The sequence below is a fragment of the Lissotriton vulgaris genome, chromosome 11, assembly GCF_964263255.1.
Source record: "Lissotriton vulgaris chromosome 11, aLisVul1.2, whole genome shotgun sequence".
NCBI lineage: Eukaryota > Metazoa > Chordata > Amphibia > Caudata > Salamandridae > Lissotriton > Lissotriton vulgaris.
Genome location: NC_141699.1, coordinates 1,049,671,914 through 1,049,684,874, shown reverse-complemented (window position 1 = coordinate 1,049,684,874; position 12,961 = coordinate 1,049,671,914). Strand labels below are relative to the sequence as shown.

Sequence of the window (12,961 nt, the reverse complement as noted above, 5' to 3'; positions counted from 1 at the left end):
CTATGTCCGCCTTGTGATTAAGGCCCTTCATTTGGAAATCATTTATTGTACAGTATGTATATAGTAATGGTGTGGGAAGTTAAGCTTGATTACAATTTATTAGAAATGTCAGGAGGAGAACATGCTTTGCTTCATCTGAACAACCCATTTTTCAGAGCAAAATCAAAGGGTTTGCAACCACAAAAGAACTTTTCACACTGTGCAAAAGCCCAGGTCCAACTCAGAAAAGTCTTTCTGACTCATAAAAAGGCTTTTTTGACCAGTAATGAATCACAAATTGGGGGGGCGTAGATGCCTCCCCCATCTATTTACAATTCTGAAAGCGGTGTATTAGTGGTTTGTGACTACAGCTGTGACCATTGTCAGTTTCTGGCCTCAAGTTGGGGTGGTGATTCGTTTGTAAAGGTGAAGCTGTCTCGGTGGGCTGGTTTCCTCTTTGTGTGTAATTTGGGTGGTCACGGGGGCGCTGGCAGTGGTCCATATGGTCACTGCCAGTTATCAAAAGCATTTTCCAGACGAAAAATATTTCTTCAAGTAGCGTCTGTCCCTCTAATGGGCACTGGCTCTTTTTTCCTCTCTGTTTTTTTACTTTTCCCATTTGGGAAAGCAAATGTAGGGACAGAGTCTTACTGTCCACCCCAGGCAATCACCGCTGCATTCGACCGGAGTAATGAGTGTTCAGTAGCCAGGTTGTTTTGCAGCCTCTTCAACTGTACAACATGTGATGTAACCTAATAGTACTTAGGTTGTTTGTAAATTGCATTCCCATTCAGAAATCAGTCCACGCAAATTGCATATCCATGGTTTTTGAATGGATATAGTAGATGGGAACTTTAAAGCTCATGTTTTATGGCATACGGCTATGTTGGTGTTTCCTATTCATAATTTTCAGCCCATAGGCATTTCAGTAAGGTCAATGGGCGAGACTGTGATTTATTGGAAACATTGCAACAAATAAACAGTATCATCATATATTACACTTGGTTTATTTAGAAGGAAGTGGAGCGTACAAGATACATTCTTTTCCCCGCTGCGTTTCTACCCCCACTCTTCACTTTCTCCATTATGAGAAGTTGTGGTCAAGTGTGGGTGAAGATGCAAATTCATCTCATTTGACAAAGGGTGGTGTCAAGGGTTCCTTGGTGCTTCTCTGTGGGACCAAGTCTACTATCTGGATCTTGGGGCTTTAATGCATCAAAGCTGTTTGCGGTCAGTGGACTATGTGATCCTCCCTCATCCGTAGGTCCATTTCTCAGGGGTTTCCTGATAGCAAGTTGGCATTTATTAGGGGCTCCGTGACACCACAACAGCAGAATGTTGTTGTTGGTTTTCTTGTTCACTCTAACCTAGAGGGAAGAATTATGATATTTGATTTTACCCGTAATTTAATTTTATGCATACACTTTCTTACAAATGCTTCATGCATAGTAAAACTGGTATTGTTCCTATAATGTCACCATGTTTTTGGTTTAAGCTTTCTTTGCTCCTTTCTTTAATTTTCTTGTATTCATTTAGGTTTGCATTTCATAATTGTGTCACTGAATGCTTGTGATTCACATTGGCATAGAGTGGTTATTAAGATATATCAAATAAATATAAAATTCATCTTTACTGGCAGATTTACTTTATCAGAATATTTTCCATGCTTCCATGGTTAATATCAGTCCCTCTTATGTTGAGAGCTCTGGTACACCCTTAAAAGTATTGAAGAAAATACTATGGCATTCTGTCATGTTCGAACACTTTGGCTGGCCTGAGCAACCTTACTAATTATATTGATGTTCAAGACTCCACCAATCGGATAACCCTAACTTAGAGGTTTTAGACCCAGCATGTTCTAAAATTCCCTTCAGCGTCCCACTACCCCCCACTCCGTTCTCATTATTTTAAATCCTCTTGAAGTGTGTTGAGGAATGGGTAGCTTATCAACAGTAGTGCAAAAGAGGTAGGAAGCACAATGCCGGTCTACTCTTTTCAGGATACACCCAATACCTGCTTTCTAGAGTAAACATCTTCTAAACTATTTCTCTAAGAAATTAATTGGGCGAGCGTAAAAAGGAAGAGGTGAATGCAGAAAAAGGTAAGCATTTTTAATCTGAAATCTTTATCTGAATCTTCAAGTGGAAATCATCACGCAGCCATGGATTTGTTTTTTCTTTAGAAATGTAATATATATATATATATATTCACTGAAAAAACCATAGGTTATAGACCATATATAGTTAGGGATTAGCATTTAAAAAACCTTATTTTATTTGCACAAAACCATTGAAATTCCATATATAGTTAGTTGCACTAACTATATATCGCGGACCCGCAATCCACTGCTAATGATGTCACATATTACATCATTCATGACATGGTCAGTGACATCACTGATGACATCACTGATGACATCTCAAATGACATCACTGATGACATCACTGATGACATCTCAAATGACATCACTGATGACATCACTGACATCTCATTTGACATTACTGATTACATCACTGATGATATCATTTATGTGATAATACATCTTCAGACTCTAATATAACCTTTGATACACTCAGTGTAAACAGGCACTCACAGACTGTCACACATCCATGGAGTTACTCACACACCTATTCAGTCATGCAAAGAATCAATCACATCTCCATTTCCTTAACTATACAGTTATACACACCTTACTTATTCAAACATATACTAACACATATTTACTCTCTTATACAATCCTTGATACAAGTTCACAATGATTCATACAGCCACTCTCACATTCACTGACTCTTATGTTCAGTTATTTATATATGTCAACTCTCACATGGAGTGTGTTTTACATATGTACTTACTTTGACATGTAGAACTGAGATATCCATTCACTCACCAATATACTCATGCACACAGTCAACTGTCCATACAGCTGTTTCTACATGCACTTTTGAACCCATACACCTAGGGAATCAACCGCTCACACATCTATGCACAGAGTTATACACCTCCCAGCCACCCACACACACACTCAGTCTCCCATACAAATACTTGGGCAACCATTCAATAACCCATATAGTTACTGATATAGCTACTGATTTAAACATGCAGCAGTTTACAGAAGAACATAAATATTGATTGCCAAATTAAGACACTTTAATCACTAACCCATGCACTCAGTGAGACACATTTAATCATTCTCCCATACAGTCAGTCATGCACCTACTAAATCCTTCATCCAGACACTTATACATCCACTCATTCTTCAATATGTAAGACATATTTTAACTTTACAGAAACATACAGTCACTGGGTGTTGTCATCAGTGATGTCATCAGTGATGTCATTTGAGATGTCATCAGTGATGTCATCAGTGATGTCACTGACCATGTCATGAATGATGTAATATGTGACATCATTAGCAGTGGATTGCGGGTCCGCGATATATAGTTAGTGCAACTAACTATATATGGAATTTCAATGGTTTTGTGCAAATAAAATAAGGTTTTTTAAATGCTAATCCCTAACTATATATGGTCTATAACCTATGGTTTTTTCAGTGAATTTTCAAGGTTTTGTAAATGCAAATTCCTAACTATATATGGTCTATAACCTATGGTTTTTTCTGTGAATTTCATTGGTTTTTTAAAAGCTAATATCTATAGCTGTAAAATATATTCTTTATTAAGTGACGTATCACGTAGCCCGTGAGACGCCTCATGATGCATCGCATAACCGTGACGTATCGTCTCTGCAGCGCAAACCAAACCCAAAACGTAAGCGCGCCAGAACACGCTTAAAGATATATATATATTTTTTTAACCTTAATTAGACAAAATCCACACGTGCACATATCACAAACGTTCAAAAAACACAATATGTCGAACTCCCGTTACGCTGCCGGTTAGCTGCCCGGTTAACGTACCAGGAAGCACCTTTACCGCGAAAAATTGCAATTTTTTTTTTTCACCCCCCAGGGAACTTTAATAGCCCCCTCATCAATCCTAGGGGTTCAGGAGGGGTCTGCCTTACCCCTTTCATTCATTTACACCTTTTTTTTTTCCACCTCTTGTCTCTCGATCCCACAGAGAGACAAGATGGCGGCCGCTCCAGACTGTTTACAATGATAACAGCCAATCAGCTTCTCCTCAGACTCCCGTTACACTGCCGATTAGCTTCCCGGTAGCTGCCCGGTTAGCTGCCCAGTTCGCGTACCAAGACGCGTCTCTACGGCGAAAAAATCGGATTTTTTTTTTTTTTTTTTTTTGGCCCCACGTGGCTTTATAATATCCCCCTCATCAATCCTAGGGGGTCAGAAGGGGTCTACCTTGCCCTCTTTCCTTCATTTCCCCCTTTGTTTTGGCCTCCTCTTGTCTCTCGATCCTACCGAGAGACAAGATGGCGGCCGCTCCGGACTGTTTACAATATTGACAGCCAATCAGCTACTCCTCAGACTCCCGTTACACTGCCGGTTAGCTTCCCGGTTAGCTGCCCGGTTAGCTGCCCGGTTCGCGTACCAAGACGCGTCTCTACGGCGAAAAAATCGGATTTTTTTTTTTTTTTTTGGGTTACACTGCCGGTTAGCTTCCCGGTTAGCTGCCCGGTTCGCGAACCAAGACGCGTCTCTACGGCGAAAAAATCGGAATTTTTTTTTTTTTTTTTTGGGTTACACTGACGGTTAGCTTCCCGGTTAGCTGCCCGGTTCGCGAACCAAGACGCGTCTCTACGGCGAAAAAATCGGATTTTTTTTTTTTTGGGCCCGGCGTGGCTCTATAATATCCCCCTCATCAATCCTAGGGGGTCAGAAGGGGTCTACCTTGCCCCCTTTCCTTCATTTCCCCCTTTGTTTTGGCCTCCTCTTGTCTCTCGATCCTACCGAGAGACAAGATGGCGGCCGCTCCGGACTGTTTAGAATGTTGACAGACACCGGAGAGCCAATCAGCTTCGCTTCGCAAAGTTCCGATACGCGAAAAGTTCGCGAACCGGAGCGCTGCCCGGAGCGCTGTTACAGATATATATCTTGTTTTAAACGTTAATTTCTCAAAATCCACTGAAGCACATATATTGAGACCTAGCAAAGGCACATCGGGCTAACAGTCCCTACAATTTTGCCAAGTTTCGTGCAAATCCATTCAGCCGTTCGAGCTAAAAGTGAGTCCAACCGCCCTATGGAAAACTCAATGCAAAAAACGCGTTTTGGGACCCCCCTTTTTTCTCAGCCCCCCCTTGACGAAACCCCACCAAATTTTCAGGGGCTGCTCAGAAACAAAATGTGCCATTTTCCTGAAAATTTCAGCCGATTCCGTCCACAAACGCCAAAGTTATTAGGCATAGAATTTTCAAAAGTTCCATAGAGAAAAAATCCTAACTATATATACCTACTGGCTATCGCCAGTAGGTAATATATATATATATATATATATATATATATATATATATATATATATATATATATATATTTTTTTTTTTAAATGTTAGGCTCTGTACGTCAGTAATTTAGTTGCACATATTCTTTCGTTTTTTTTAAAGAAACACCAGCAACAAACTTGAAAAGATAAAATATTATTACTTTATTATTTCATGGACACATTGGGCCAGATGTAGGTCGGTCGGTAACGGCCGAAAATCAGTATTTTCGGCCGTTACCGACCGGTATACCTGAACTGGTATGTAGGGGCACAATTTTACAGAGTCGGTAAATTTACCGATTCGGTAAATTTACCGATTCTGTAAAATACCGAATCGGTATTTTTACCGATTCGGTAATTCTCCGATGTAGGTGGGACTCTTCAGAGTCCCAGGAGCCTTAACAAATCGGTATTTTACCATCAAATCCAATTTGATGGTAAAATACCGATTCAGGTGTGCATGCACATGTGTGCATGCACACCTATGCCATGTGACAGGCAGACCTGCCCTTAGGGCAGGTCTGCCTGCCACATGGAACCCGTGCCTGTTTTGGGGGTGCCAGAGGGTGTCAAAGTGACACCCCCTGAATCGGTGTGTGAATCGGTATTTACCGATTCGGTAAATACCAAATCGGTAATGCCCATTCATTCCTATGGGCTTTGAAGCCCATAGGAATGAATGGGCATTACCGATTATGTATTTACAGAATCGGTAAATACCGATTGTTAAAGATTCGGTATTTCAACATCTGGATATACCTACATATCCACACTTTAGATTTACTGATTTTTAATTACCGAATCGGTAAAATTCGGTAATTAAAAATCGGTAAATCTAATTTACATACATCTGGCCCCTAGTCCCTTTGTAGACTCTGTTCCTCTGTTAAGTCTGATATCATCTTGAGAATTGTCCCTATTGAGGCCATGCGTATCCATTGAGGATTTGCCTCTGTACAACATAGTCCACCTCAGTGAGATAACTTTCCATTTGTTGTCTAGAGCCCAAACTAGGCCATCCTGTAATAACCAACCCTTATTTACAACTCGAATAATTTGAAGTCAGTTTTAACATTTCATGTATGACACAAACGCAGGAGGTGAGTGCGGGGGTGTTTAAAAATAAATAAATAAAAGGCTTACCTGATGCTGCCGGCTACCTTGCGCCTCGTGCTCCTCTGCTCTCCTACTCCCAACAGTCCCTGGGACACGTCATATACTCCCTATCCAATCCAGACGCTGCGTTCATACTATACCTAGCACTAGATTAGCGTGAGCGGAATGGTTGGGCACTCGCTCAGGCACAGGGAGTCTGTGCTGTTTCTCCACCCGGCAGTGGACTACAGCTGGGTTGGAGAAACAAGTGTGCATCTGTTTGGCCGGCCCACGATGGTTGTCCAAAAAGACATGTACACTTGTAGCGCACTCCTCCTCCCAGTGTCAATCAGGATGGCCAGGCCCCACCCTTGAATCAGAATACCAGGCATTGCAAGATAAATAAAAAGATAATAACATGTTTTATTATCATTTCATTTTTCGTTTATTCCCTGCTCAGAAAGCAGTGGGGCAGTGCTCCTCCGCCTTAACAGTGCATCTGCCGCTGTACATTTGACTTGAGGAATGTGTTGTTTTTGTACTGAGTGTACAATGCTCATCTAATTCTCATATGCCAGTCACTTGAATATGAGGAGGAAGTTGATTTGTAATACAGTATTGAATTTATTCAGTGTATATTTTCCTAAACATAAGGTTTGAAGATGCTGCATTAAATGAAAAAATTAACAAGAAAGCTTGTGTGTTACCTAGTTTGCAAAGATTTAGGAAATGTAGATAAACATGCCAGTTTTATTTTATTTTATTTTTTTAATTTATAAGGCGCAACAGCTACCCAAAAAGGGTTTCCCGGCGCCAAGACACAGCATAATGATGGCAGGGAGATACTGGCTGTTCAAGTTATTGTTCGAATAGCCAAGTCTTAACGTGCCTTCTAAACCTGGCATGGTTTTCCTCCTTACGAATGAAAGGAGGGAGTGCGTTCCAGAGGGATGGTCCAAGGTGGGCGAAAGATCTGCCTCCCATTCTTGCCAGTTTGAATCTTGGAACGCAGCAGTTGGCAGCTGATTGCGAGCGAAGATTTCGCTTGGAAGTGTAGGGTTAAGCCAACGCTAGAAGGTATTTGGGTGCAATGCCAGCTTTAATTCTTAGTTCTGTTGATTAGAAATGTTCAACGTAGCTCCAAGAGGGAAGTCCAAAATTTCAGAAAAACCATAAACTATAGTAAATCAAATATTTTATTTGAATATCCTGATTTTCCAAAATATATGATCTGTGTAAATCTACTGTTGTTTTTTTAGGTCTCGGCCTCTTCTTTATTTTACATTCTTTAGTGTTTCACTCTCCAGTGTAGTTTGCATAACCGTTGCTTCTCCCATGCATTCACAAACGTCTGGGTTAAAGTGGCCGTGACTGCTCTGTTTGGTGTTCTGAGAAGCGTAGTCTAATGGAAGGAAGTGATGTGTTTTCAAATTGCAAAAAATCCTAAATTGCAGCAATTGGTGCACTTTAGCAGCACCTGATCCACAACTTCCTGTCACTTTCTAACCGTTGATGCAATTTGGTTGTCTTTTCCTGATGCATCTCCAAGCCTTAAGCCTGTGAACTTACTTAGACATATAGGTGCAGTTTAGATTATTCTAGTTTAAGGTAAATTCAAGAGTGTATTTTGGTACCATAGTGTGTTGTAACATAGAAGAAAATTAATCGCATCCCTGTGTATAAAGATAGGGAGTTATTTTCTATTACACGCAATCTTGTCCTAGAATTGCACAAATGTTCATTTCACATAACTTCCTATTATGCTGATTGGGCTATTGTGGAAAAAGTAACATATATACAGAAATGAAACGTATTTTTCATTGTTATTTTTGGCACCTAGGGTCAGTAGCGGCTAGTTTGTGGGCGGAGTGGCGAGGCGGGGACGAAGGCCAACAGGGAGGTGGGGGAGGAAGGTAAAATGGACAACAAAGACATTAAAAAAAAAAAATAGGAAAAAAGAACTTGCTTGCCGCTATTTTTCTCTTTGTCCTCGCTGCAGCACAGGCTCCCAGACTCCCATGCGGCCAATCCTGACTCTGCTCTCATGCTTGAAAGCTGTAGCAGGATTGGCCTGAGCACCGTGAATTTGTGCTCTCAGAGAGACTGGGAACCTGCGCTTGCTTTCTCCAACCCGGAAGCACAGCTGGGTTGGAGACAGCTCAGTGTGCATGTCGGTTTGGCCATCATTAGACGGCAGACCAAACCGACATGTGCACTGATAGCAGTGCCCACCATTCCCCCTTATTACTGCCCTTGTAATGGCCCCGCCCTCAAGACTCACCCCGCGCTTAGAACCTGAAATATAAAATGATAATAAACCTTTTTTTATTATGGTTTTATTTTTCAAGTTTTGAGGCTGGCAGGGCAGGTGATTCTCCTTTGCCATAGCCGAGAAGCCGCCACTGCCTGGTGTTATAACAAGATGTGAAAGTTTGAAACAGTAACCGACAATGATTCTAACTAACCTATGTGGATTGCAAGTCAGTTTACGACACTCCATCCCTGATGCAATGCTTAATCAACTCCTCAGGGGGGAAATTATATTTTAATTTTCCAATTGCGATGTGGACCTATTCAAACACTAACTTGAGAATGAGACAAGAATTGCCGACATGCTCCACATAAAAATAGAAGGGAATATATTTCAACAAAGCTGCTTAATTTGGACTGTATGACCTGGTCATTTGCATGCCGAATTAAAGGATGGTATACACATCTGCAAACCTGTTGCTTCCTCTATATATGCCATGCATATGCACATCTATAATATCACAATTCCCTGATTAGAGAACCCATCTGAAATTGCAAGCACAACAAGTTTCCTACATAGGCTAGATTACAAAGGCAAACAATACCAACAAAGTGCAACAGTCATGCTAGTCCGTTAATCAAAGGCCGGGGGGATGGAAAATAACTGCATGGGAGTTCTTTCTATTGCATATCTCTGTTTCGCTCAGTGCTTAAACACAGAAAAATGTTTACAGTAATAGAACTGCTGTAGGCCTCCAAACCTCAAACAGTTTTCTACATATTTCACATTAAAATAGCACACTCTACAACCATGAACAACATTTGAAAAAGTCCTTTCTTTGATCACTCAAAAGCACTTTGGAGCCTTTTCAGTAGATGTGGATGCTATAGAAAATATACAGTAGGGTACCTTGGGACAACTTTTGACCATTGAGTGTCACATGTTTATAGCAGCATCTATGATTGGGATGACATGTATAATTTTACATGTTCCAAGTGCTCTGAGCAGGAAATGTTTTCCTTCTTTTTGTATCTTTGTAGGCCATTGTTGATGTACTGCTGGTTTATGGTGTTCAAACATCTGCCCATGCAAACAGTCTGAAATACTCCCCTGTCTTGGCTATAATGGGAACCCGGGTTGGCCCTTATTTTGCTGCATTTCATAGTTACATATTTTTAATTATTAGTCTACTACAGGACATGTTTTTGTTTTCACGGCGATTACTCATTCTATATTTACTGAACAATGAAGTTCACACATCAAATGACACCATTTATCAGTGAGTTGCATAAGGTTAGCCACCTGCTGCGTATTCTACTCCGCTACCAAGGTAAAATTCTAGTAACGACCCACATGCAGTTAAATGGTAGAGATGCTGCCAAACCTAATTACTTGTAGCATTCCATGTGCTTCTTAATGTGGCTTTACAGGTACATCAGGTAGGGAAATTGGATACAGCCAACAGTGATTTGTTGTGTTAGGTGCTGTACATCTTTATCTTTTCAATATATTGATTTTACTTATTAGTCCTTCCATCCCCCATATTGATATTTGAATGTTTTATGTACTGTACATGTGTTTTGGGATTGGAGTTTATATTCTGTAGTGATAAAGCGTATCCATATGCAATGTTTGTAAACCTCAATGTTGACATGTATATTGTGTGCATTTGGAGGTGTATGTTTTGATGAAGCATGGCTTTAATTTGTGCTAATTGTATACTTTGTTTTAAGGTATACAAGGGAGAGGACACGACATTCCAAATCTCAGGCCTTCAAACAAACATGGAGTACCGATTCCGTGTGTGTGTATGCCGACGATGCTTGGATACATCCCAAGAGCTCAGTGGACCTTTCAGCCCATCGGCTTCTTTTCTGTTGAGGCGGAATGAGATCATGCTAGCAGGAGCATTGGGAAGTCATGATGATTTGAAACAGAAGAGCAGAATCCCTACTGATGAACAATTTGCAGCCCTCATTGTTGTTGGATTTGCAACGTTGTCCGTTTTCTTCGCATTTATATTACAGTACTTCTTTATGAAGTAGTCAATCTGAACACCAATTGAGGTATACATCGAACTAATGCTGCGCATTATAATCCAAACAGTTATTGAGATGTTCTTTTTTCTGAAACTCTTTTCTGCTTTACTTTTTATATAGTTATAATTTTACAGTCCTAACAAGAAAGATCAGTGTTTTGATGCACCTTTTTGTAATGCCGAACAAGGTAGGTCTCCGACTGGATCTAAGAGTACACCAGATACCAAAAGCAAATGTTTTATTTTATATTATGTTAAAATTCTAAGGAATTTGATATTTTCTATTGGAGCGATTGTAGCTGCTCACGTTTCAACAAAGAAATTATTGACCTGTCACTTTTGTTTTCACTCTTATCATTCTGTAAACATATTCACTAGTTTGTATATTGATAGAGATTAGCGTTAAGTAATAGTGTACAGTAAAAAGTGTTTCAGATATTGCATATGATTTATTCGCTACAATACATTTTACCTAATTTTATGGTAGCATCAACAATGGTCACTTAGTTATTTAACTATTTTATGCTCATCTAACACACAATGTGTAGCCACCTTTTAATAATTTTTCATTCGAGTTTTAACACTATAAACTTACATGTGCAAAATCAAATAACCAAAATGCATATCAGTGGTAAATCACTGTAGGTTTTAACCCAGTGTGTTCTTCAGAATAATTTTAAGTAAGAGGGCATTGTGCAATAGTTAGCTGGTTCCCGTGTTCGGCTGTTTAAGAAGCTGCTTTTAAGTTGTTTGTCTGCCTTTTTTGTGTGTATAATTTCCCCAGAGCTAATCACTAACGTATTTTGGTCCTTTAGGTGCTAGCTCTTTGGTATACCTTGAACTGGTATCTCTGTCTCCCCTTTCCTACATATATAAAGTTTATGCAACTATTGTAAACTAGTTCTTTTGAGTATTGAAAGTCAAGTTTTGAAGATGCATTTCTGGTATGATAACGTATTAGGTCCACTGATTTATTACAATACTTACGCAAGAGAAGATTGTAATGTCATAATCTTTTGTGTAACGGCCATTTCTGTGTAACGTATGTGGAAACCTAAGTATCATAAATGCATTATTTAGTTATTCCATTCAAGTGAATAGCACCTCAAAGATGGAAATCAGCTGGAGGTGCATAAATAATTCCAAAAGGGTGCAACAATCACAAAATGTATACCCCTTTTATTTTTGTATATTTGTGCTGCTTTATATTGCATTGTCAGCGCTTTTTTGTGGTCTGTTGTGTATGATACGGTGTCCTGTATTAGCATAATCTTCCCATATACAAAATCATGGGAACTCAACAATACTTTGTTTTAGGTTTATTTATACAGTATACTGCATTCAGTACTTTAAATGCCAATTACAGTGCAATCTTTTATTTATTGTAAAAACGATATGTGTACCTATGTACTAATTTCCCCCCTGTAGCATGTTATATTTTGTCTGTTTTTATTGTTGTATTCTAGGTCATCAAACCTGTCAGCATTCCTAGTATTAACCCTCTGATATTTTCATGCATTTTAAAGATGGGAGCATCTAGTACATTCAAAGCCAAAACATTACCAGTGATTGAGAAGTTTACATGTATCCAGAAACATAATCATCTCTTACAATGGAAATGTCTGTGTGCCTATATAAATGTAGCATATAATTGAAAGGTCCTATATTTTGATATTGCCTATAATTAGTTTATTTTGAGCTTAGCGAACTAATTGCATCAAGTGAAATATAGATAGATATTGTTTTGCCAAAATAATAACTTTACTTTTTTATGTCTTTTGTGATATGACTCTGCAAGTGGTATTTTGTGAGCAAAGTTTGTACAAGGTGTTTTTATGGTTAAACATTTTAAAACCAACACAGTTGTGTTTGATGTTTATTCCAACCTGTTTGTCTTTAAATAGTTCTGCGCAGTAGAGTAATTCTCAAGCAATGGTGCTTTATGAAGTACAGAGTATCACATTCTTATTTTTGATTTCAAAGGTCAAAGTACAGTTACTGGGACAACGAATATATTATGAATCAGTGATTACTCATGTACATAAGCAAAATAAGTTTCTGAAAACATTTGAGTTAGTTGTTGATAAACTGAAATTTAAACTAATATTAAACTGAAATTTCACTGTGATAAGTGGACTTCTGACCAACGGAGTGTATTGAAGAAAAGGCAAAGTATAAAATAATAACAAATGTGTCATA

General features: G+C 39.2%; 1 protein-coding gene across 4 annotated transcripts in view; it reads left to right on the top strand.

The window, feature by feature from the left end:
* FNDC3B (fibronectin type III domain containing 3B) overlaps positions 1-12,618 on the top strand; it is a 534,350-nt gene extending 521,732 nt beyond the window's left edge. For all 4 annotated transcript variants that reach the window (XM_086944392.1, XM_086944390.1, XM_086944391.1 and 1 more), the window contains one exon: positions 10,458-12,618. In XM_086944392.1, the coding sequence (XP_086800518.1) occupies positions 10,458-10,769 (312 nt within the window). In that variant the 3' untranslated portion in view covers positions 10,770-12,618. The remainder of the gene's footprint in view (positions 1-10,457) is intronic.
* Positions 12,619-12,961: the final 343 nt, after the last annotated feature.